Raw genomic sequence first — 26,388 nt, 5'->3', positions numbered from 1 at the left:
TGCATGTTTTCGGTAGTTTCGTGAATAATATCTCAAGTTTTAGTAATCAGATACTAATTATTTTTCCTTACATATCTTTCCTGAACGTTGACAAACATTCTAATGAAAAAAGAATCACATGTCATCGCTTTGAAATTAGATTTAGAGGCGAATTCAGCATAAAAAGTTATAATTTTGCTTGTTTTACGTAGTTTTGTGAATAAAATCTCAAGTATTAGTAAACAGATACTTGTTACTTTCCTTCAAATGTCTTTCCTAAACGTTTACAAACATTTTAATGTAAAAAAAATCACATGTCATCGCTTGAAATTTTGATTTAGAGGCAAATTCAGCATAAAAATTCATAAAGTTGCATGTTTCACGTAGTTTTGTGAATAATATCTCAAGTTTTAGTAATCATATACTATTTATTTTTCCTCAAATGTCTTTCCTAAACATTAACAAATGTTTTAATGAAAAAAGAATCACATGTCATGGCTTTAAATTTTGTTTTAGAGGCAAATTCAGCATAAAAAGTCATAATTTTGCAAGTTTTACGTAGTTTTGTGAATAAAATCTCAAGTTTTAGTAAACAGATACTTGTTACTTTCCTTCAAATGTCTTTTCTCAACGTTTACAAACATTTTAATGTAAAAAAAATCACATGTCATCGCTTGAAATTTTGATTTTGAGGCAAATTCAGCATATTTTTGCTTGTTTTACGTAGTTTTGTGAATAAAATCTCAAGTTTTAGTAATCAGATACTAATTATTTTTTCTCACATGTCTTCCCTGAACATTAACAAACATTTTAGTGTAAAAAATCATATGTCAACGCTTTTAATTTTGATTTAGAGGCAAATTTAGCACAGAAAGTCATAATTTTGCGTGTTTTACGTAGTTTCGTGAATAATATCTCAAGTTTTAGTAATTAGATACCTATTATTTTTTCTCAAATATCTTTCTTAAACATTAATGAACACTTAAATGAAAAAAGAATTACATGTCATCGCTTTGAATTTTGATTTGGAGATGAACTAAGTATAAAAAATCATAATTTTGCATGTTTTACGTAGTTTTGTGATTAATATCTCAAGTTTTAGTAATCAGATACTAATTATTTTTCCTCGAATGTCTTCCCTGAACATTAACAAACATTTTAGTGAAAAAAGAATCATATGTCATCGCTTTGAATTTTGATTTAGAGGCAAATTTAGCACAGAAAGTCATGATTTTGCATGTTTTACGTAGTTTTGTGAATAATATCTCAAGTTTTAGTAATTAGATAACTATTTTTTTATAACTAATGTCTTTCCTGAACATCAGCGAACATTTTCATGTTAAAAAACCTACATGTCACCGCTTATTATTTTTGATTTAGAACGATTCAAAATGATGATGATTACTGTACACTACAGAGACTGAGGGAATAATATCAATAAGATCAAGCGTTACGGAATTCCATTTTTATATAGTAGATTTTTCATTAAGCGCTTTATCATATGTAACAACTTCGTAGAAGAGAGTTTTTCTCTAAAATATTGTTACAGAGCTCTAATCCTAACCAAAATCTAACCCAAATTTCCTCCTAAAGTTGTTTTTTGGACCATTGCGCAGTCATACTAAAAGATAGATCCCTCATAGTAGAGAAACTTCCTAGAAGACACGAATCTTCTAGCACTGATTGTTTCCGACTCACAATTTTTTGCCGCGAAATTTAACGATTCTGACCATTTGAAAAATAAATCTTGAAATCTTAATCCCACAAACTGAGGTCAGGTATTGACGGACACAAAAAACGAATTATATATCAAACTCATTATTAGATCGCAATTTACCAAGACGAGTGTAAAAAATCATAAAAATTCCGAAAAAGAGGAACGTTCTCGTCACTGTTTGAACTCCACGTTTGATGAATGTGGTTCCTTAACCGGAAACTTCAGCATACCACACCAATGAGAAGACGATTTTCCAAAAAAAAATCGGAACAGATTCCAGAGCAGCAAAATGACCGTGATCGGTAAACTTTAACATATTTGTAAGAAAAATATCATCAAAATTATTGAACATTCTTAAGATCCGTTTTCTAGGAATAAATCAGAAATTCTAGAAGATTTGATCAAATAAGGTTGTACTGGAAGGATAGTAAATTCAAATTTTATATTTTTTATATTTTTGTCATTTGGATTTTCTTTGGTTTTTCTCTTTTTGCTGTGCTTTGGCTATTCGAAAGAGTTATTGTCTTGCAGTATTGTTTGGGTTGATTTAGTTCCAAAGTCTTGTTTTGATGAAGCATGAACAACAATAAGGTAGAGAAGCAAAATAGATAAACTTAAATGACTTGAGGAACACTATGTAGATAGAGATGCTAACATATGTTCATAGCTATTACAACGATTTTTTTGGGAATTCATTGGATAGAACTTGTAAAAAATATCCGGATTCGTAGTGCCAAATCTAATCTTGCCTGAAAGTAAGTTAATGCTCCCGGAACCACTGAGGAACCTTTTCAAAATGTTGTAGCCAATAATCTGCCCCCGTCTTATCGAACATTACAAGATAACTTAGCTGTGACAACAAACGCCACACACCTTATATACATTCGCCTGCTTCGATCACCGTGTTACGCACGGCTGCCCGTGTCAATTGCTCTGTTATCAAAAACATGCTCATCTGGGTCGTTATCGTCTGTGTCTCAAAGCGGGTCGCTGCTGAGTCACCCCGTTTCACGCCGCGGAGTTCTCGGTAATCGACTCGGCGGCCCGTCTCCGCCGGGTCGATTGCTAAGTAGGGCTTTCTACGACGGCACCGTAGAATCGCCGTCCAACCGATTTGTAACGGTTTTCCATCACTGGCCACACCGAGCCGAAACCAGGGCACGGTAATAGTTCTTCATAACCGTATCGACATAATCATTAGGGGAAAATGGTATAAAACGAGCCATTGGGGTAAAACGATCCACTTCGTTTTACAGATTAATACAATATTTTTTGCTCTATAAAACGCGAAATTCAATACACAATGCTATTTTCAACTTTTTTACTTTTGATTTACAGTTAAAAACCTTTTAAATTAATTTAAATAAATGAAAAACTTTTTTGTGCCTATCTGATGTAATTTATGCTTCAATTTCAACAAGGTTTTCCGCATAGAAAAATACAGTTTAATCGTAAAGGATTAGTTGTCTTGGTGTACCCAAAAGTTACGAAGCCAATCGTAACATAAAACATTAGTAGAAAATAAGTTTCATTAAAAAAATAATCATTTTTATTAAAGAATCGATTAAGGGGTAAATTGCGCCGCCATATTAGCAAGAATCATCATGACTCACGTTGAAAAAAGGTTAATTCACTGATTTTATTTCGATCGTCAAAAGCAACCCAGCATGCTAATAAAAAACCAAGAAGGCATGATGTTAGCTCAAACATTATTAAATTATTATTACCACGCATGAAACAATCCCTCTTCGCCACATTTCAAATTAACAAATGATAACAAATAAAATTTCAATTTAAAATCAACTGAGCGCATTACACGGTTAGACCCTTATCTGAAGCAACGCCAGAAAACATCTGTCACTTCGAGCGCATTAACAAAAGAGAAAACAAAAAATCGCAGTTCTCAGTAGAAAGTGTTGTGCTATAGGCAAAATGGGACGAATTTATCGACGCAAAACTGACCGTAGAGCTTGGACTGTCGAAAAAATGAACCAAGCAGTTCATGCAGTGCGAGGAGGAATGGGAAAAAGGACCGCGGCACGCATTTACGAAGTGCCAAGAAAGACTTTAGAACGGTACCTCGATAAGACGGCAGACGGAGAATCAATCCAGGTGAGTGAAAAAATTATGATTTTTTCGACGGTTTTCTAACAGAAAATACATTCCCAGGTAAGACAACTGGGAAGTATCAAACCAGTGTTTACGCTTGCACACGAGGAACAGTTAGCCAGTGAACTAATACGTTTCAGTCAGATGGGATATGGCCTGACTTCTAAAGATGTCCGCAGTTTGGCGTATAAAAAGGCAAACGAGAACGGTATTCCCCATCCGTTTAATCTTTCCACTAAACTTGCTGGAAAGGATTGGTTCAAGCTGTTTGTGCATCGAAACCCTTCTTTGACATTGCGGCAGCCAGAAGACACATCGATGGCACGTATGAAAGGATTCAACCGTGAGAGCGTCAAGATTATTTTTAAGCTGCTCGAAGAAGCTTGCAACCCATAATTACCCACCCAGCAGAGTAGCGAACATGGATGAAACAGCAGTTAGCACCGTAAGTATTTATTGATATCTAACCGGAAGCATTTCTAGGCGCTACCCGTTGAACTTTTTACTGATTGAAAAATTAGCAAATTTCGGTCGTAAGTTATTAATAGCCGTAAACGATTTTTGTCTGGTAAACTTATTCAATTTTCATAAGGTAAATCTACCAAAGAAGTAAACTTAAACTCTTGTTAATAGCAGTTTGACATTTGTGACAGAGCAAAGCTCCGTTTTAAAGTTTCTTAATATTTTTTAAATTTAAACACCCCAGCATGGAATCTAAGCACATTGTTAATTATACTTTTATTTTTCGTAGGTACCTACAAAAACAAATAAAGTTATTGCGAAGAAGGGAGAAAGGCGCGTTGCTGGAGTTACTTCGGCTGAGCGGGGAATCACCACAACAGTCATATTTTCAATGTCAGCGAGCGGCAATTATCTGCCACCGACATTTATATTTCCCCGTATAAGGATGCAAGAGTCGTGGAAATGCGGTGCTCCGCAAGATGCAAAGTTCTTGTGCTCTGCAAGCGGTTGGAGCAACATGGAAACATGTAATACGTGGATGGATCATTTCATAGAACATTTCAAACCTACCGAAAAAGATCCGATGCTACTAATATTGGATGGGCATACAAGCCACTCCAGAAATTTCAGTATGCTAGAGAAAGCGAACGTCAATCACGTGCAAATTATATCGATGCCACCCCACACTTCCCACAAGTTACAACCGCTTGACGTAGCTTTCATGAGTCCGTTCAAAGCAAAGTATTCTAATGCAGTGAATGCTTTTATGAAGAATAATCCCGGACAGGTAGTAACATTAAACAATATATGCGCGTTGGTCAAAGAGGCATTTGTTCGTACGGCTACAATGGAAACTGCTGAAAATGGATTTAAAGCCACCGGAATTATTCCATTCAATCCCAACATTTTTACCAGCAAAGACTTTGCTCCATCTGACGCGCTCGAAGCGCTTGCTCACGACGTCAACGAGAAGAATACACCGATCATTTCTACTAGGGCCGAAACAATTTCTTCGAATCAAAGTTCAAACGAAGCTTCACTACTACCGGAAGATGCATCTACGGCAGTTGAGACAGTTGACGGAAACCAAATTTGTGTGGTGGAAGGTACATATTCGGAGTCGTACACAGTCCCTGCAGAAGAGGTCCAATTGTGCAATACTCAAGTAGTGGATGCCAGCGTCAACATAAGTGGATTGCAAGGTAAGCAGCAGATTTATACTAAAAACAAATTCGAAAAAGGATATTAGGATGTCTAATTCGTAATACCATCCAATTAAATATTTTTATTGATATTTTCTTTCTTGGTAAACTTTGTTTTTGCTTCCATGACATAATAATGTTGAGCAATTCTAAACAACATAGAACAACGATTTTATTCGAAATTTATTTATATTACAGGAAAAACAAAAAAAAGTATAAATTGAATATTTTTATAAGGTCCTTTTTCAAAACCTATTATTCTAGAATAACTACAATATGTTACCTACACAATGATGATTTTTTCAACATGAACAGATAAAGACTAAAAAATTTCAAAATGTTTTTGTTTTTGAGCCTAAAAAAGATCAGAGTTCACAAAAATGTAAACAGTATTTTTCACCCTCCAGAAAAAAAACCCAAAAAATATTCATGAAAAAAATAAAAAAAATTATGAAATATACAAAATATATGCCAAACATTGATGATGGTTCGAACTTAGAGAAACAAAAGCTAAAAGTTTAAAATCGTCCAAAAAAAATTTTATAATTATAAATTTTTATAATAATGCCTCTTTACTTACTTTAATAGGGATCGACCTCATCGAGACCAGTGAGGATGCGGATACGGAACATTGTATTGTAGACCCAAACTTGTATTACATTGTAGGAGAAAATGGACTAATATCAACGCAATCGTACTCAGAAATGAACGCTGAGCATACACCACTCACCGAAGTAATGACGCTGAACTGTACTCCATCGTTGACCAGTAACGTTTCCAACTTGCAGATATCGTTTTCCGAACTCACATCGTTAAGTAACACGCAATTGATACCCAGCAGCGTTTCAAACTGGGAGACATTTCAAACCGACCGACTCACCGAAGTTATGACGTTGGCCAACGCTCCACTGACGTCCAGCAGCATTTCGAATAGGCTCATTGAGATGAAGTCAACAACCAAACAAAAGCGATGGGATCAAGAGTGCAATATCAGAGCTGTTACAATGACCAACGGTTTTCGATCTTCGACACAAGGAGTCCAAGAAAAGTCTGAGAACAAGAGGCCGCTTAAGCAATCCAGAAAGAAGGGAGAATCGGTTGATCTGACATCCGCTGCGTATAGGAAAAGTTTGTTAAAATCAACTGCTCAAAGGGATCTGAAGCTACTCAAAAAAACTTCAGCTGGTCGTAAAAGTGTACGGAAAAATAACCCCAAGGACATCCCATTCGAAGACGTCCTTTGTTACTATTGTGGAGTTGTTTTTAGTGCATCCGAAGAAGGAAACGGTTGGCTCAAATGTATTTTATGTCAAGCATGGTTCCATGTAGAATGTAGCACGACTAACAAGCTTTATTTGGAATGCGGTAACTGCAACTAAAATTCCTAATTGCATTTAATGTAAACTCCATGTTCTTAAAAAAAAAACATAATCAGGCTATATTACTAAACACATGTTTTTAAAAGGTATCATTCCACGATCAAAAATGTTGAAAATATGAAGATGACTTAACAAAAAAATGAGAAGAAACTAAACATAATTTCTGTTGAAAATAAAAATATGTAGTTCATCTATTTTTCAAATACATTGATGACATTTTGTTAAACTATTTACCCTCACAAGACATGTTTTTTTCAAATAATTTTAATATTAAAAAACTTTAGTTTGTGAAGCCTTAACATAAGTAACGCATTGAAAATAATTTTGATTTCTCTCAGTAGTTTTTTACTTGTTTAGTCAAAACTCAAAAGACTCATTGACAAACTTATCAAAATATTGATTGTTTAGTAGTAGTTTGATAAAGTTTAGATTAGAGATTAGATAGATGAAGTAATCGCCAAAATCTGTCAGTCAATATGATAAATCCCTACATATTGGCGGTTTAATGGAGTCAATCATTTCTAAACTTTACCTGGAAGCATAATGTTCCAGGTTCTATAGAACTTATATACAAGTGGGACAATTATGTAAAACTTGATATGCATTTTTTCAGATAACCTCAACAATGCAAATCGAGTATCATGAAAAGATTTTATAGAAACATGTGCTTGAACTAATAACTGCAATCACATTAAAATTTTTAACATGAGGCACGTTAGCAACTTTAAAATTCCTAAAAACAGAGATACAGAAATTCGTTAAGCACATTTTAATAGCAAAATTAAGTTATGTTGTGTTGAGTACACCGCGCTGGCACATAATTTACATTGTTGTGGTGCATTTTGCACTTTATTGTGGTGCATTTTACCCCTTTGTTGCGGCTCATTTTGCACCCCTGCTGGCGCATTTTGCCCCGTTGCTTTTCTTTTGATAAAAAAATCCTTCTTCCGAAAAACGATAATATCTATCAAATTTTTGGGTTTTTCAAGTCACACCTTTGTTCGGAATAAAGCTAAAACCTGGTAACGTTCGCTAAAAAAAATCAAACGCAAATTTTATATTAAATTAACAAAGAAAATCATCGTTTTGCTTAGGGGGCGCATTTTACCCCACTCTCCCCTACAGATGATAATCATAACCAGTGGTGTTCGCTTGTCTTCGGTGCCGCCGTCGTCGACGCACAGCAATCCTACTACCGTGCCACATATGCGCGCCGTCCGTCGACAGTTTGGATGCACCGATGGAGCGACAGAAAATTACCGGCTTTCACCGCGCGCGCTCTTTCGTACACCGTGCTTTCACCTCTCTCTTCCGGTCCGGATTCCGGTCGGCGCATAGACACACATACACACGTGTATGTGTGTGTGCGCGGGTAGAGTAGCGGAGAAAGGGCGACCGATAATAAACGATTCAATGTCATTGTCAATCGATTTGATGTCTATTTTGCCTCGTTGTCGCGGTCGCTGTTCCCGTCGTCGTAACGCATTTTCGTTGTTTCTGCGAGGTGTTAAGATTGTTGTGTGATTTTCGTAAACCCCATTTCTTACCATAAACAGACTGAAGAATGCAATAGTTTCTTACCTGTAAACAGAGAAAAAGAATTGTACATCAGTAATGAATTTAAATTTATCTACGTTTATTTAAAGCATAAAATGATGATGGCTCATGCCAAAGGAATACGCACAGACTCTGTCACACCGGAAATAGCTTTCGCATTAGGTTATATTTTCTGCTCTCGCTCTCCGTCTCCCTAGGGAAGGCGAACCACCATCAATTAGTGAATTCTCGAATCCCCCGTGTCCACACTGTCTAGACAAAAAATCGCGCGAGCGCGACAACTAATTTTTTATACATATTTATTTTCGTGAAAGTATTTAAACGGTGTCCGGGATGTGGAGGACCATTTTATGTCGCGGTGGGCAATTAACGAAGCTCGTCAAATTTGCGTCAACCTTGCGAACTTTTTAGATCGTCGAACATGGCCGAAAGCGGAAACTGCACAAATATAGCTTAATATTTCACAAAACTACGAACCACTCCGGCTGTCGTCGAATCTCCGATCGGTGTAAAGATTGCTATCTCTTCACTCATCGGCCGGCCGGAGTTGATACAAGGTCAACAGAACGTCAGGATGGACGCAGTTTTGTGTAATTTCGTTCATCTGCCTTCGTTCCTAATTAGCCCGAGGTCCATTTAAAATAGTAACCGTCCGTTTTTGGCTTCTGAGCACCGAAAAAGACAGCCCAATTTGGAGTGAGCGAAAGAGAGAGACGATTATCGTTGAATTTGACCCTTTTGGGGAGAAAAACAGCCGGCCATTTCAGACCCACACTCGTCAGACTGGCCTGCTGGCGGTTGTTTCCAGAGTAGAGCAGAGAAATCGAAAATCAATTTCCTCAATTTATATCACGAACCGGATATTACTCTTACTAAATCTATAAATACTTGTCCCCGTATTATCTCTTCCACCCTGCGCTCGCGTTGGGGGTACATATTGTGGACGAAGAGACCTGAAGTGGCGGCCAATCATCGGTAAAGCCGTTTCCGCCTCCCGGAAGCGCCTCTGTCGTGTGTACAAACAAATGTTCCATACCATCATTCCGGCAGCATCTCGTGGGTCGGATGAGGGCACTGGTTGTAGTAGGCGGAGAAAACAGCTCGAGTCAATTTTTTATTCGCTGCTTTACCGTCTGCTTGGCTACCCCCTGCTCTAGCCTGCTGTGGTTGTTTGATGTGCATATGCTTTTTTTGCAGGTCCTGCTATTTTATGGGTAAAAAGTGATACCACGCGTGCAGTTCCGTTTTTTTACACTCGAATCAATATATTTATGAAGCGATTACTGCTGCTGGGTGCTTTGCTGTCACTGGAAGGAGAAAGAGCAAGCGAGAAAGCAGCAGGAAAACGAGCAATTAATTTGCTTTGTGTGGCAGAAATAATTCCTGATATTAACCCCGGAATTGACAATTTATTGCCATGTGCGGTTGATTGTGTTGGCTTAATCCAAGCTGGCAGGCTTAATTTCCCTGCCTGTAACAATGCTGGATAACGTAATCACATCGGGTAGAGTTCATCACACGGCTTATCGGTTTAGATGATTAACCGGCGATCGCAACGCAACACGGTTGCTGTACTGTGATCGCAATCGCAGCGCATCACAAGCCTACTGAGATTGTACAGTTCACAAAGATCACTGCAGCACGGAAATCGGGTGAGAAAATTTAAATTCCTTCCCAACAACAAACAACGCACGTGTGTGCGTATGCGAGTTTGCTGGCTAAGGAAACGGGAAAACTGCAAACAAACAAAAAACGCAAAACAAAGGAGTAAAAACAATCGCCGCTAAAAGTAACGACGACGACGACAACGAAGACGACTGCGAGGACCAAAATCCAAGACGACCACAACTCGAGCAAGAGTCGGCGGACACATTCTGTCGAGGTCAAATTGCAAATAAGTTATTTCCGGCTTCGCGTATGTACGCGAAAAAAAATAACGCGCTTACCACACGTACGATCCTCCTCATGGCATCATGTGCGTGTGTGTTGCAAGGTATGGAGGAAGAAGAAGAACAACTACAACAACGACGACGACGACGACGGAAGAACGAACAAGCAAGCCACAAACGGGTTAAATTTGCGGTGCTGGGGTGGTGCTGAATGGAAAGTGTTCTATCAAACGGAGGTCGCAATGTCGTAGAGTCATGGTCGTTCAGTCATGAATGGGATTGGATACTAAAAGTCTTTTTTGCCCATAGGCGGAAACTCAATAGTAAATTTCCAATGGTTATCACTAGTACCAACATATTTCGGATGACAAAAAAAAAATTGCAGCATTTTCAAGCGTGCTTAAGATTTTTCTTAAATAACTGTAAGTTTGCTAGTTTTCTCAATTTTATCATGAAATTTCAACCAAAAACATGTATACTTCGTTCATGTTGGCCAGAAGATTTCCAATTTTAAATTACCCTTTGTTTCCGGTTTTCCCGAAAATTTTTCAATTTATTTTGAAGAGCGGTTCTTGGGAATAGAAATTCAGAAATTGATTATCGGTTCAACTCAACTGTTTAACCAAGCGATTTGATATTTGTAATTTTCTGCACTTTCTAGATAAGGTTCTCAGTATTTTGTAAAGTAAGTTTTTGCTTCAGTCTTGAAGACTTGTGTTTCCATAAATTTTGAATTCAGAATCATTTTGGCTGCTTTTTAACTTCGGGAACGAGATTTTTTTGAAACCATTTTCAATCATTTCAGTCCTTGCGAAATTTAAATTAAATGTTTTCAAGCTTTAGCACGGATTTTAAGTTTAACTAAAGTAAATATTTAAAAATATATATATTCAAATTTCTCGGCAGACTGGATCATAACATATTTTAGCTGAATTTGTGTTTTCTCCCATTTTGACTCCATTTTCCTCCCGCCAATTTTAAACTGAGTTTTAAGTAAATTTACTTTAAAATTGTATAACTTCAAAATATTTTTGTTTTGCTTTCCGATATCCTTCTTATAGACATTTTTAACTGAATAGACCAGTGTTTCCCAACATAGAGTTTGCGAGCGGCAAGAGGCTCCCTGAGGCTCATCTAGTGGGCCGAGAAGCTCTTGGCAAATTTGACGGGTAACTAAAATGTGTTTCCAGATATCTCTGTGAAAGCAGATTTTTAACTCATTTGCGTATTACAGGGTGACCACTTAAAACCAATTTTCAATTTCTCGTTTTTTACCGGCTTTCCCAGCGATATTTTCCAAATTTTCCGGTGTTTTATTTTCAAAATATATGAGAAGAACATAAATTTTCACATGTTTATTAATGCCCTTATAAAAACAGTGTCATAAATCTATGAAAATTATTTCTTCTATATCGCTTTGTCGACTTTAGTAAGCTCCTGCATAGAATCCTGCACCAATTTCTTCTCCTTTTTTGTTCTGATGTATATTTAGAACTCCCTTTCGAAATATATCGCTTAATTTCAAATATCTACGAAAAGGTTATGTGCCTTCTAGTCGAAAGCCAATACAAAGTTTTGTTTTCTAACCACAAATACTCATTTTTATCACGCATTTGGTGTTAAAAGGCAAACTATTCGATTTATTTTATTTAAAAATGTAAATGTGAATCATTTCACATTCGAAGGTGAAACTGTGTTGAAGCCACAAATAACCGACTTCGAAACCTTTTTTTATAGAATCAAGCCAATTAGGTTATTCTACAAAAAACATTTTTTTTTGTATGGGCCCCACTGCAACCAGTAGTTTTTTATATTTTGTGGCATTGTCTGGACGTTTTTGCTGTTCGCACATTTTTTGGTTTTTACCCTTCTGCAGTAGAACACCTGTGTTTTTACCTGTTCCGTGTTATAGTGCTTTTTGTCTTCTTCTTCAGACTTAGTAACCTACTTCCTTATCGACCTTCGCATATCCTCCTGCAAGCTATCACTCTACTCTAGCAGCGTATAACGTGCTATGGTTATCAAAGCTTTAGACCAGTGGTCATAAAGTCTGGAGGGAAGTTTCGTGTGGAAGAGCCTAAGAATAAACCCATAATTAAAAGCGTTTTTTTCCAACGAATGCCCTGGTTCTACTAAGATTCGAACCTATCACCTCTCGCTTGTCAAAGCGGACTCTATAACCTTGCGGCTAAGAAGCTCTACTAACATTCTAGTTACTTTTCGGAGTTTTTAAAATGATTTAAGTACATTTTTGACCTCGAATAGAGATTATTTTTGCCTTTCCAATCAATTTTTGAATATCTTAGCCATTCTCTAATGTTCAAACGCATGTTTTGATAATTTCAGAAATGTGCTTGTGTTTTTACAGATCTTTGAAGCTCAGTAATATAAGCGGTACTTATTTGATACCATTTTTATCCTTAAGTTTTGGGTTTTCAGGGGTATTTTTCACAGTTGTTTTTAAGCTGTTTTATGTTTTTATTTTTACGAAGATATCTTATTGGTTTTCAAGAAGTAATAAAGCAATTTAAGAGAGAATTTAGATATAGGTTCAGCATTCTCAAGCCTCCAGATTTTTTCATAAGTTTTGAGTATAATTAAAAATTATTTTCGTTTCGTATCACTAATTTTGGCTACTTCTACCTTTTAGAAACGACAATTGGTTAGAATACTTTTTTGTCACTTCAGACCTTTAAATTTTTTCTTGAGCATTTTTTACTTTTTTCAATTTTTGTTTTTGTTTTAAAGCAAAATTGAAAACCGTATTTCTACTCTTCTAAAGAATTCTAAGCGATTTTAGCTCGATTTTTGAATCAAAGTTTTATCATTTCTTGAATTTTCGATATATTTTTTACTTTGATGAAAATAAGTATATACAATTCGGTACATAACTTTGAAACACATAAAGACAATAATGCCATCAGACGTTAGCCCAACCGAGGTTCGAACAAATGACGCCTGGTTTGATATACTAGCATCCCACCTCGAGATCAACTGAAAGGTTCTTGGAACCATCTAACGTTTGTGAGATGGCATAAAATGTAAAGCAACAAATCTCAAGCTGGCATATAGGTCTGGTTTTAAGTGACTTATGAAAATTTCTCATTGTCAATTTCATGAGAGTCTTTCAAATTTTTGTTTTCTATAGTCATCCTTCAGTACAAAGTAGTCAGCTATGGCATGCGATTTTTTTCGTGTGTTCCAAATATGTACATTGTTAAGACAAAAAGTTTGTAAAACTCCACAGTTCAGAGGCCTAGTTGAATCAAGCTAGTAATTAGTTGAGTCTATGCAGATGACACACTCGGACTTTTTGTTGAAAAGGAGACGCAAGAAACACGCTGATCAAGAAGTTTCTTATTATTTCCTTATAATTAGTCTATAAATTTCTTTAACGAATTAAGCATATTCAGAAAGCATCAGTTCCAGCAACATGCCGGTAAAGGCAACACAGTTTAAATTAATGATCCCGAAAGGGTGTGCCAGCAGGTGCTGTTAATTCCGCGCCTGAACTTTGGCAGCAGCAATCACCACCCTAGCGCAAGCAAGCCGGCGGTACACTTTTAACAGTGCGCTCGGTTCGCTCAGCTGTTGCACGTCTCCACCACCCGGAGACGGTCGCGATTAAAGAACAAGTCCCAGCCAGGAGAATATGCGGCGTACGGACATTACAGTTGGAGCAGCGGTTTCGCCTCACAATGTGTCCAATTGTGTGAGCTGTACTGTACAACAAAACCGTTTGTTGGTTGGTTGCCTGGCAGCGAGATGCGAGCGAACCACCGCCGATGAGGTGAGAGTAACGCGACAACGACGACGACGACGCTGAGCTGAGATCCGACGAAACCGGCAAACTTCGCGCGCTATGAGAGCCGTCGAAGTTGTTTCGCAGTCGGCCTGCTCTGTTTAGCGCGAAGCATTCGCAGTTCGCCGTCGTTTTGTCTTAAACGACGACCGATAGACTGTTATTGCGGGGGGAAGTTTACGTAAGAGAATTGAATTAAAAATAAGGAAAAAAGCTAACAAAAAAAAATCGCGTCCGCGATTGTGCTGTGTGGTATACCGTGCCATGTCGGTACACACGGTGAGCAATAGTGACTGCTGGATGACTCGTGTGAGGAAGGAGGAAGCAAACAACCAACCGCCACTACCGCCGCCACCGACCGACGCCGTCGTCGTCACCCGCGACGACGACGACATTAGCCACCACGAGTCGAGCGCGATATATCGAGTGGGTGAAGGCGGAAGCTCTGCGGGAGAATGAATAATATACTTTTGAATTAGCAAATTCGCTTATTAGCGTGTGTCGCTCGATAGTGAAGCTCGCGCTGACGACGACGGGTAGAGACAAGAGACGAATGAATGGGAGTGAGTGCGACGACCGACGTAGGTGGGGGGGGGGTAGAATCGGCATCCAGGAAGAGAATGGTTTTGAACCACCAAGACAAGACGTAACAACAAAAAGCCGATGGTGACTTAGAAGAAGGAAATGGAACGTGGTTTGCGAGCAGATAACCCAGCTGGGATGATAGTGTAGGGCTGGGCAAGATTTTCAGTAATTCCGGTAAACTCGAAATTCCGGAATATTATAATTTCGTGAAATTAAAAAAAAAACTTCTTGCAGTCAACCAATAAATTTGAAATTTTGTATATTTTGTTTTGCTTTAATATTCAGAAAGCTTGATTTCGCACAGCCTTAGTCGACGCAGAGGCTGCCGGGGAAGGAGGAGGAGTTCTGTTTGATATCACACCTGCGTTATTTGCTCGAGGATTTTTTTCTTTTTCCACCGGCCACTGCTGAGATTTGACATTTGTACGGACATGTTGGTATAATGATATCATCATTAGTGTGTTAGAATTTTAACTGCAGAAGATGGCGCGCAGAAAAAAAGAAGAACGAGAACTATGAATACTAATTATTCTTTGGAACCGTGGTCGCTGAGAACCGGGTAGGAAATGCGGAAGGCAGAAGACGGTACCAGACGTGCGATCGTGTGTATGTATTTGGGTGTATGTGCGAACGCGCGAGCGAAGAATGCAGACACGGAAATATGAGTCGCTGCTTGGTTGTGGCTTAAAATAACTGCTCGTAAGAACCGGACTGGAAAATTCAGATGATTCACGTTCTTGCATCGTGGCCTACGACGACGGTGAGAGATCTCAGCCCGGTTTGTGCCATGTTTTAATACCAACAGGAAGTGCAGCCGTCGGAATGTGTGCGAATGGTGCTGCCGGGTGGTCAGGAAGGGGAACAGCGACCGGCAGAGAGAGGAAACAGTTATTCCTCGAGAACGGTTTGCAAGAAATTTAAATGGTGCTAAAATAGTTGAGTGATTAGCATACATATAAATTTGCGACGCGCGCTTTGCGAGAGTCAGCGCGAAATGCACATCCGGAACGTAGTCGTGCAGCGGTTAGATTTAGGGGGCCGGGAGGGCAAAGTTCCCGGAGCTGGCCTGCCCGTAGGCGGTTGATTGGTCATGGATATGCCATAGAAAGAGGCATGTCCGCTGAGTGTGGGTAGGCCGTAGATTAGACAAGCGGATGGCGTTGCAGATTTTGATCGGGACTTTTGCGAAATACGTATCGGCTGCCGCTGAGTCGCCTGTCAGGAGTCAATCTCGACATAAGACTCTGTAAACTGTTTATATGTTTACAGGGGAGGGAATAGATTAGCGTACGAAACAAGCGTGTCTATAGACACAAGTATTATTGATTACGTATGCGGAAAACTATACTGTCCACACACTTACACATCGTTGCAAAGTCCGGCAACGAGGCAGAGAAGTAGTCACACGAATATTTACACAACAATCACGATAAAAATCTAAGGAAAGTAAACACCGTATAAGATTAGTAAACATGCCGACAAAGAGAGAGAACACCGGCGATGATAAGATGGGGCGGGAAGGGAGGGTAGTGGTAATCGCCGCTGTCGGTAGATGCCGAGAACTACTTCTATACAAGTGCATGAACTGGACACGGTAGCATTAATCGGTAGGAAGAGAACGACTTAACTGTAATTCTTGCCGCCTGCAGCAGCACTCACACGCATGCACACCCCTGAGTCCACTGGCTGACAGGTCCGGCTGTCGTCGTAGTAGGCGCGCAATGGCGTGTGTAAGCTAGAGTAGGCGAACAAACGACACAAAAGCGACGGCACGCTAATAAAACCAATCACCGGCACACCAAGCGCAGCACCAGGTTTGTGACTGACTGACTGGTTATCCTTGAATCGTTCGCGATTTCCGTTATTTCTGTAGTGCGCGCATGAATGAGAAGCAGGAACTGCCATGCCGCTTTTGGAGGCTCGACGTCACGTATTCGAAACGGAAGCCGAGCGGCGTCGTCGGATTTATGTTCGATCTGGTCGGTTGCTTCCGCTTGATCTCGCTGAGCTCATTGCTCCCTCTCGCCTTATTGGGGGGCAGGTTATTTGAATAAACAAAAAAAAAAAAACGGAAGGTTTATGTTTTTAGCTGCCTGCTACTTGCAGGATTATGTCTGATTTGGACTTACGCGGTGAATTTCAAATAATTTTAAAATCAAACCGTTTACATAATGAATAAATTACTGTCCTAGGTTAGTCGGGAGAAAATATTGTTCCGCATCGGTAAGTTACCCTAATAGTTATGATCACTGATCGGGAGCTTATCACCGTCATAGTTGACCATGAGTTTTACAGATTGTAAGGTTTGTTTTTATTCGCAATGTAAACCGATTAAACGAATAAATAAACAAGTTTCTAGAGAAAAACATCGAAATTCGATTCGCATTGGTGAGTGTCCATGCAGTTTGAAATATCATTAAGTGATTTGATATGTATAAAACAGTGATTCTAACTTTAACTGTTCAGAGTTCCTTTCACGAAGTCTCGCAATTTTCAGAAACAGAATAACGGCTTATCAGACTTCTTGGAATTTCGACAAAAGAAAATCGAAACTGCCCACCTTCTTTTGATCATCCTGAAAGCAACAGCCAGAGGCACTTTTTGGGTGCCACGCCACGATAATAAGCACAGCTCCAGCTCATTAGTTTGTAACGGGTTTCCGTGTTGTACGTTTCGTCAACATTTTGTCAGCGCCTAGAATTCTCGCCCGCTGCGATTGCTGTTTTTCAGAACATGGCCTTCTATTTTGCACAAAATTACATCCGTGGTGTTAATTGCGCTAATCAAAACCGAGTGCGATGATTCGGAAAATTTCGACCGACGACAACTTTGTGTATGACAACCGAGACACTCGTCCGGAGAAAAGCACAATCGGGCCATCATTAAACTTTTAATTTTTTCCTCGGAAAGTTGCACCGTCAGCTTTCAAAAAACCCCACGGGAACCGTTCGGATTTCTCCATGATATTTATCCTCCCTGCTCTGCCCCTCACTTAGAGAATAGAAAGCCACCTAAGCTAAGCTGGAGCTAAGATCTCAGCAAACGATCATCATTCCAGGCACCCGGGCGAAATTTAATTCTTAACTCGGATTCTCTTTTAAGCCTCTCTCCTAGCAGCAGTGGCTGGTTCCGATTGGTTGTGTCGGCCTCCTCTCGGATGTGGCTGCTACTTGTATGGCTGCTATTATTACTACTGCCGCTGCTGTTGGCGTTGACGGAGAAACCTAACCTTGAAATGTCAGTAACCTCTACGGGTTTCGTCGTTTTTTTTTCGCCTTACACTCGCACAAGGGAGATGCTGTGGTGGCGGAGCTGGAACAGGAACTAGCTTGTCCCCTCTCGGTCTACAGTTATAATACCATTATCCAACTCAGTTGACAGGCTCCAACTTCGTTGATCATTAATCCGATTAGGAACTCGAATGGCTTCGTACTCTACATCGATCAAACTGATTAGAAAATCTCACCATTAGAATACGGAAAAGAGGGCGATTAGTGCAGTCGGAGCAAAAAACAAATTAACAATAGGCAGGAACCATCGCCTGTGCGATCCGGTCGAGTCACTCAATTGTTCGGAGGCTTATCGCTATCAGCGGTAGGCTGGTTGTTTCCCTGGGAGGAGGAACAAAAAAGAAACATCGAGCGCGACTATCGTGCGCACGAATCGTCGTGATTGATCGCGTAGTAAACAATGGATCGAACGGCCGCCGGACGGAGCAAACACGGAGACGTTCTGCCGTTCCGACCGGCGGTGGCCGCGTTGACGTCAGCTGCGTTGTGTGCGGGAAATTGCTGCGTTTTTCCTTTTTATTTTGCAGTGGCGGGGGCAGATTAGATACGTGCGCTGGTGATAAGTCTATTTTCGGACAATACGGAAGCTGATAAGCCGTCCGACACCGGGGAGGGATGGCTAATTGAGTCGGGATTTTTTGGGGGATTTTCGGCGATAACATTGTTGCTGGATGACGTCCGAGAGTTCGGTGAAAAATCGAAACTCATTTCCGGAATTTGACATTTTTATATTCGCAGTAGGACAATAGACTCATTGGCTGTTGCTGGTCTGCCGTTGAAAGCGGCGGCCTCGCGCAGGTATACGGCTATTCTACTTAGGCTGATACTAATTTCGAATTCTTTTTATGTCCAAGGTTATCAAACTTAGCAAAGGGGGTGGCAAAAAATAAATAACACCGAGACGAAAAAAAAAGAAATATCTTTGATAAAAGTTTGTGTGCAAGTTATGACGTATGTAACTTGCACTCAAATAATGTTGAAAAATAACACTTTATTATTATTATTATCCATTTCGCTTGCCTTTTGACGTCACTCTCTCTGTCACTGGACTTGTTCATTGCTAAATTGAGCATTAATGCTGTCGGAAAACAAATGAAATGAATAAAACGGTATGAGCTTTTTTTTCTGCCCCTTCCAAAGTTCATGATTTTTGAAGGGGGGGGGGGGGGGGGTGGCATAAAACGAAAATAAAATTTGTAACGGCCTTATTATCCAAGCATATATTTTTGAGTGCAGGTTTCAAGACAAATGTAGAAAAATACCATCCGCCTCCAAGCTTCGCTTGCTGGTTCTTGAAAGTGTCGTCTTCCCCGACAGTCCTATCAGTGCTTGTTTAACTACTACTTCAGAAGATGGAAAGACAATCAGCGGGATAGCTGATAACAAGTTAGTTCCTGTTTAAGCTTGTTTACTCTTCCGAGCAAACACCGACCGACTTGCACTGGAGGAAACTGTCGACTAAGCGGCGTGTTATTTCTGAAAAACCGTTGCGGTGATCAGGCAGAGTAGTGATTGAAGAATCACTCGATAAACTTTTCGGTCGAGGGGCGCCCTTCGATTTTATGGCCTGTGACTATAAGGGGAAAGGGAACGGGGCACAGCACGCTTAGCACTCAATTAAGAACAGGATTTCATTTTACTGTTAGCACTAGCAGACAAATTAACTGCTATCATGGCAGCTGACTGACGATTATGAGTAATGCTGGCATCTCGCTTTGCGCAGTAGCCAATGCATCGTTGCACACTCAAACACACACACGAACCTGAAGCTGATACCGCAACCAGAGGCCAGTGACAGAGAGAAATGCTGATAGGGCCGCTGCTGTGTTACGAGTGTGCCCCATGGTGATAAACAAGTTTTTCGACACATCGAATCGCCCGTTGCAGTTGCGCTAATCAGCTGATTCGCTAACAAGCTGTGTCTACCGCCGCCGCCCCGTTTTGCTGCGATGTTTCGAAGGGAGAGGCTCAAATTATGCAATCGAAACCCATCGCGAATATATCGTCTTTTCCCACTAACTGTACATATCCGTGACTCTCGGCAGTAGCACAGCACAGCCTACTTGAGTCCAAGCCGTGATGACGAGTCAGCGTCTTGAACAGCCCTACGGGAGCGATTTATTAGTCAGAGTCGGGGTAACCTGAAACCATGTTGCTTCTCCGACTGGAACTGATTAGTGGAGTGTTATTCACATGGCGACCAATCGTTTAATGGTATTTACACTAGATGGCGTTATAGGGGAAGGGTAAAGAAAACAACAAAACATATTTAAACAAAAAAAAAAAACACGCGCTAGTCGGTGAGGTTCACGTCCGCAACGGCGGTTCTGGGCCGCGCGACCGGCCGTTCGAAGCCAGCCTCGTCGAATGCAGCATCAGCGGAACTGGTGTAATTTTATTAATTGCACTGGCGTTGGGCCCGCACGCAAATTTTGGCACAGTCCTCGAGGTCTGGTTTTTTTCGGGCGCTGATGCTGCTGAGGTCGCAATATTTGGTGGCCACCGGAGCGGACACGGTAAATTTATGAATATTATTTCCTTTCTGATAGCTGCGGTGTAAGCAGTTTGACAGGTTGCACTACAGTTATTCGCCATTTTTTGTATGCGGTGAATGTTTTACTGCTGTTTTACCTTTGGACCTTCTCTGGTAGGGCTTAACAGCAGGCGCTGCTGCAGTGACACCATCGAAGTAACCGTTCGAGCTATGAGGTCAGATCTAAAGTTGAGGGGCCACTGACCTGCGTGCTGTTAAATCAATTATGGCCACTACCGTGGAGCGGAGCCCATTTGGCCACTAATAAAAACCTGCACGATTATTCGTCTTGTTAGGACAATAAATTGGGCGAGAAAGAGAAAGAGCGAGGAAAAAACGCCTAGAGATGAAACGATGCTGACTCTGGCTAACGATAATGATGGTCCGCCGGACCCTAAACCTAGCCTTCACAGAACTAGCAAGAACCCAAAAATCATCACCGCTCCCCATACCTCCTTAGATCTTTTCCACTTGTTACCAGCTCGCTTTTCGGTTGCTTCGAAACGATTAAAATTATCACAAATTTAAATACTTCTCTGCTTCGCGTTCGGTTCGCGCTCAGCTTTTTGCGCCTTCTTATTAACGAATCATTCCGTAGGTTCTGATGGCGGCAGCATCCGCGCACACGCGGACGGAACTGAACGTACCATCTTCCCTAGACTTGTCGGGCGGGGGGGGGACAGAGACGGAGAGAGTGGAAGTCTAAAGAAAGCTTCAAATCTTAAAGGTAAATAACACTTTACGAGCATCCATTGCTTGATGCTTCTTTAGAAAAGAAAAAAAAGCTCAGCCCTCGGACTTCTCTACTTTATCCAGTTATTGTGTTGTCCGGTCGGCCAAAAAAAAAAAAAAACTAAAAAAAGAAACGTTCTACGCAGCATGGGATGAAAGATCGTTCCTCAAAGATCTCTTTCTTTCTTGAGCGTTCGAACGTTTCCTCTAACGCTTTTTTTTTACTTCTCTCGTGTGAGTCTGAATGAAAACAAAGAAAGATCTTACATTCCAACCATCGGATTTTTTTTCGGTCGGTCATTCCTTCGTTCCGCTGCTCCTTCACAGCCCGGTAATCTTAGAAGAGGTCCTTCTTCATGTTTCCAAGATTTTTGATCTTTCCACTTCTGGTTCGTGTGTTCCCGTACGTTGTTCTACGGATTGGGTCCCAAAGTGAGAATGAAAAGCGTCTATTCATGCAAATAGAGGACCTAAATGGATCTAGTTTTAAGGTTCTTTTCACTTCTTGGGAAATGCGAGAACAGGAACCAATCTGATTTATGGCGTTTTGGATCTTGAAAGAAGAGACCGCTCTCGGTTCGGTTTTCTGCTTCTTCGCGGTTTCTTTCTCGGATCGAGAGCCACCACCAGCTGGTGCGTAAGGTGAACTTTGATCCTTGCCCAGTGGAGTCACTAACAACGGGTCCCCCGATCGCAGTCGACTTGGCTAGAGGTAGCGCAGCTACCACAAGTAGGCCATGAAAACGCTGAACTTCGTTTTTTTTTGGCTGACAATTAAAAAAAAGGTATCCTTTTACCTTCGTGTGCTTTTTTTGCTTCTCGTTATTCGGTATTGTTTGGCATAAGGAAGTCAGTGAAAATATTATTTCTGCCAGCCTTGCTTGCGACCTTTTTTGGTTTTGGTGGTTTTGTTTGCAGGAATGTGAGGTCCAGAAAGTGACCAACCAACCAAACGCCAGAGCCAGAGGGTGGATAAACATCACACGAAGGAAGGGCCCAAAGAGTTTTTTTTTTCGTTTTTTGAATAGGCTTCTAGGAAGGAAACAAGTTTAATTTTGAATTATGTGCATTTTTGTGCGGCTGACTTTGTTTGGTAATCGGAATAAGTGAGGTGAAATTCCAGCCGTGAGGTGAAATTTACTTGATTTGCGTGCTACACTATATGCGTGTATAGTGTAGCTGTCAAAATTGCTGACGAGTGCAAATATGTTTTGAATCAATTGTGTTTTGCGTTTGTGAATGATTTTTGCAAGTTTATAGGGCGTTTTTTTGTTGGTGAAAATAAAGTACTGAATAAACTAACTGCTGGTTTCAGCGGAGAAGGTGGTAGAATAAAACAGCATAAGAATCAGCAACTTATTTCATTGTATCGCTTTAGTTGGGGATAGGATAAGCGTACTTGGGGATGCAAATGACTTGCGATACGTGGCTGTGCATTTAATTAACCAGTACGATGAATGTGACGTTAAATGAGAGAAAAAAATTTCTCTACAGCTAATCATTATTACTAACGGTTTTAAGGAAGTGACGTTAAATGAGAGAAAAACTTTTCTCTACAACTAATTATATTAACCAACGGGTTTAAGGAAGATTCACTGTGGCGACTCCTGGAATCGTTTACTGTGAGTAAGTTGAACAGGAGCAACGAAGTCTGGTTGTGTGAAAGCCGATCAGAAAACAAATGAGTAATTAGGTAGCAACTTGAGTAAGGTTCCAAAATCATTTTGGTAACAGCAAACGACAACCTCACCTTGTAACTAAAAAGTTGTTAGACCACAACCTATCGAACTCTTCCATTAAACCTACCATCAATATGAATTATGCGTGCGCGACAACTAATAACAAAGTGTCACATATACTTCAAACCGCCACAAACAGTCATTTTGATCTAGGCGAATCGAAAACTACACAAGCAGCCAGAAGGACGTTCAGCAAAATAATGAGATCAATCTCGAATTGTTATTTCTCAGGGTAGTCTCAAAATCTAAGTTTTTCATTACATTTAGTAATGTTGACAACTAACAAAGAGTAACGTCGTGCAACTAGAAGTCTACGGAAAATCACAACTAAGGATAAGGTCCCAATATTGATTCCTTTGGGGTGAAAATCCGTGCTCGAATTTTGCAAGATAATTTTCTCGAAAATCATTAAAATTACGTATGTAAAACTTTGATCGATTGTTTGCACTGGTGACTGGTGAATATGGAAAAAAGCCACCGTCCAGACAGTATTGAAAATTAGGGATGAGCAAAGCTTGCCCGTGAGATCCAGTACAACTCAGAGACGGCTTGTTGAGAAGCAGCTCGTCGCTAGGAGTCAATAGTGAACCAATACATGCATTGGATCCTGGAATGATTTCGATCTTGCCAAGTTCCCCAAGATTGAAATCACGATTTTGACAAGTTTTTGTCTTATTGTTTTGTCCGTCACAAAATCCGAATTTGAGACACATTGCGTAAACCTGAGTAACTCTAGAAAAAGATGTCAATAAACTTGAAGCTAAGCATGCAAAAATGCCAGTATTCGACTTGTATGAAAAATAGGCTTTATTCTTAAGCTTTTTAATCTGAATTTTGTTTTGACATTGCGTTTATTGAAGGCTTGAACTGTTGCTGAAAATAAGCTTTACATTTCGTAAATGGTACATTGCCAATCAACTTTTGTGTTTTGTAGAGTTTGTAATTGGCATTTTCACCAATCAACGAACAAGTTTTTAGTAAAATACTATCCTTTTTTTGCAATGAAGTGTTTCAAAGCCCTCAACAATAAAATAGTTAATCGTAAGAAAGTCACATAGATACTAGGTTGACCGTAGATTAGGAAATAGAAGGTCATTTTTTACCCAGGAGACGATTTACTCTGACAACTTGATGGTTTTAAACAAAAAAAAAAAGCATCATGTGCTAGAATATTGTATAACTGTGAGTTCTCGGCAGGGTACCCGGAAAAATGTTTTCAGACTTTATTGCTTCAAGAAACATGGTTAACCTCAGCTCAGCTGGCTAAAACATCAAACAGGGTTCCCGAAATGCTTTTTACTTTTTTGATTTTTGGCCGATTTTCGAGAGAGCCTGTCAAAAGATTGGAAAATCTAATTATTTTTGTGATCCGGGACCGACAGTAACCTGATACTCGACTGGTTTCTGTTGATCCAGATCTTCAGGACCGGAGTGAGACAAAAAAAAAATCGAACAACGTTGGTATAAAAACTCGTGAAATCACTCTAGGAGTTGATTTTCATTAATTCAATTTTTTCAGTTGTCTCCGAAGTAATAGAGTAGATTCCCGATCTTGAACATGGTCTCGGAGATTAACAGGAGCCATATGAGGACCAACGGCTAAAAATAGACAAAATTTCCAATCTTTTGACGGGTCCAAATCCGAAATCGGGAAAAATTGAAAAAAAAGAAAGCATATCCTTTTTGGTGGGTACCCTGGAACTCTACTGAGCATTTACGGATGCTGAGATTGCCGGGTACATAACGGTAGGTTAAGATAAGATTATTGCTGTATAAAAGTAGATTTTTTTGCTGATTTATTGTTTGATTGCTAAGTATCAATTGCTTTCACCCAATTTAATTTTAACTCTGTTAAAAAAGTGTACAAAACTTCATTAAACTATTCCCAAAGTATAACATTTGTTCAGATTGAGAACGCTGGAGTAATATATTGATGTCTAGAGGGGGGGGGGGGGAATTTTTATTCATCAGTTTTTAAGCAAGTCCCCAGAGGATCAGGAAATCAGCGCGATGTGGAGCAGAGTTTTTTCTATGAGGTTTGTTTATTCCTTGAATGAACAAACAAGTATAGAAAAATGAGATGCTCAAAATTTTAATTTAGAATTGAAAGTTTGTTCGGATTTTTTTCCTCATACGTTAATGCCAGTAATCCCCTTAGAGTTTGAAACTTTTGAAATGTTAAATGTTACATTTGAAAAAGATGTTATTTTGCAATTTTTTTCTTATCATGTTCTTTCTCAAATCTAAGAATCTCACAGCAAGACGCTTCCTACGCCAGTTTGGCAGTTTAAAGATCGAATTTCCACAGCAAAAAATTCAGGATGTAGGATTTAACTGCCGTTAGTGGACTACTCAGTAGTCAAGTGTATGGATCTCAAATGAATTAGAGTAGAATTAGGGTAAATAATCTATAGTGGACCCCTTTATTTTATTAACTTATAGTGGACCACCCGTCAGGTTAACTCCATTTCACTTAACATAAATCAGGATTTATAAGTGGTTGTGATGCAGATTGGTTAGATAAGATGTCTTCCGATGGAAGTTTCCTGAAATTCTCTCGAGTATTCGCTAAAGTTGATATGGCAAGTGGTCCACTCTAGGTAAGGGGTCCACTATAGAATAATTTATCCTATTTCCGATGGACCACTTCCTTCAGCGGACCACTCTGACGAAAAACTGTTTATTCTCTTGGTATAAATTGGAATTTAAAATTGTTTCTCGTGATTCTGATGCAGATTAGCTAGATAAGATGTTTGCGATGGAAGTTTGCTGGAAATCTTTCGAGATTTCGTATAAATTGGATTAATCAGCCCGGTGGTCCAATCAAGCTAGTTTTACTTCTAATTTGGACCAGGTCTCTTCATGAATTTTTCAATCCACTGTGTAACAGGTAAGGTAGAACTGTGTTGGATGGACCACTTCCTTTAGTAAACCACCCGTTGAATTACTCAATTTCTATTGATATAAAGATACAGGGTAAAACAACTTTGAGTGGATCATTGGTTAGCTCAACTCAATTTACGCAAAAATTTGAGGGATTTACAGAAACCATCGGGAATCATCTTATCCAGCTAATCTGCATCAAAATCACGAGTGAACCCTTTTCCGGTAGTGGACCACTCGCCAAATTAACTAAAATTATGCGAAAATCTACATCGCAAACATTCATAAATTCCGATTTATGTTAAGAGAAACTGAGTTAATCTAGCGGGTGGTCCACTGTAGGTTAGTAAATCAAAAGGGTGCACTATAGGTTAATTTACTCTATAATCCAATTTATATCAAGAGAATAAACAGATTTTCGTCAGGATGATCCACTGAAGAAAGTGGTCCATCCAAGGTAGTTCTATCCTTCCTAAACCCAGAAATCTCCCATCCGGAAACTCCCGGAAACATTTGTGAATTCCAATTTA

General features: G+C 39.6%; 2 protein-coding genes across 4 annotated transcripts in view; one reads left to right on the top strand and one right to left on the bottom strand.

Annotated features, from left to right (window-relative positions):
• LOC129728204 (ets DNA-binding protein pokkuri) overlaps positions 1-26,388 on the bottom strand; it is a 58,187-nt gene that overhangs the window by 21,939 nt on the left and 9,860 nt on the right. The window lies entirely within an intron of this gene.
• On the top strand, positions 3,130-6,913 carry LOC129728205 (uncharacterized). Of its 3 annotated transcripts, none has more exons than XM_055686624.1 (5): positions 3,130-3,808; positions 3,866-4,250; positions 4,557-5,469; positions 6,058-6,203; positions 6,287-6,913. In XM_055686624.1, the coding sequence occupies exons 2-5, from the start codon at positions 4,227-4,229 to the stop codon at positions 6,287-6,289; spliced, it is 1,086 nt and encodes a 361-aa protein (XP_055542599.1). In that variant the 5' UTR covers positions 3,130-3,808; positions 3,866-4,226; the 3' UTR covers positions 6,290-6,913. The 3 variants fall into 3 exon arrangements, with proteins under 3 accessions (XP_055542599.1, XP_055542598.1, XP_055542597.1); XM_055686623.1 differs by having other exon boundaries at positions 6,258-6,913; XM_055686622.1 differs by having other exon boundaries at positions 6,058-6,913.

This window comes from Wyeomyia smithii, chromosome 3 (assembly GCF_029784165.1).
Source record: "Wyeomyia smithii strain HCP4-BCI-WySm-NY-G18 chromosome 3, ASM2978416v1, whole genome shotgun sequence".
Lineage (NCBI taxonomy): Eukaryota > Metazoa > Arthropoda > Insecta > Diptera > Culicidae > Wyeomyia > Wyeomyia smithii.
This window is presented reverse-complemented; position numbering and strand designations above follow the sequence as displayed.

Excerpts from the sequence above, each read along its gene's own strand:
- LOC129728205 (XM_055686622.1), top strand. The coding sequence starts at position 4,227 with ATGGATGAAACAGCAGTTAGCACC. Across the intron at positions 4,251-4,556 it reads ATGAAACAGCAGTTAGCACC|GTACCTACAAAAACAAATAA; the intron begins GTAAGTATTTAT and ends TATTTTTCGTAG. Across the intron at positions 5,470-6,057 it reads CAACATAAGTGGATTGCAAG|GGATCGACCTCATCGAGACC; the intron begins GTAAGCAGCAGA and ends TTACTTTAATAG.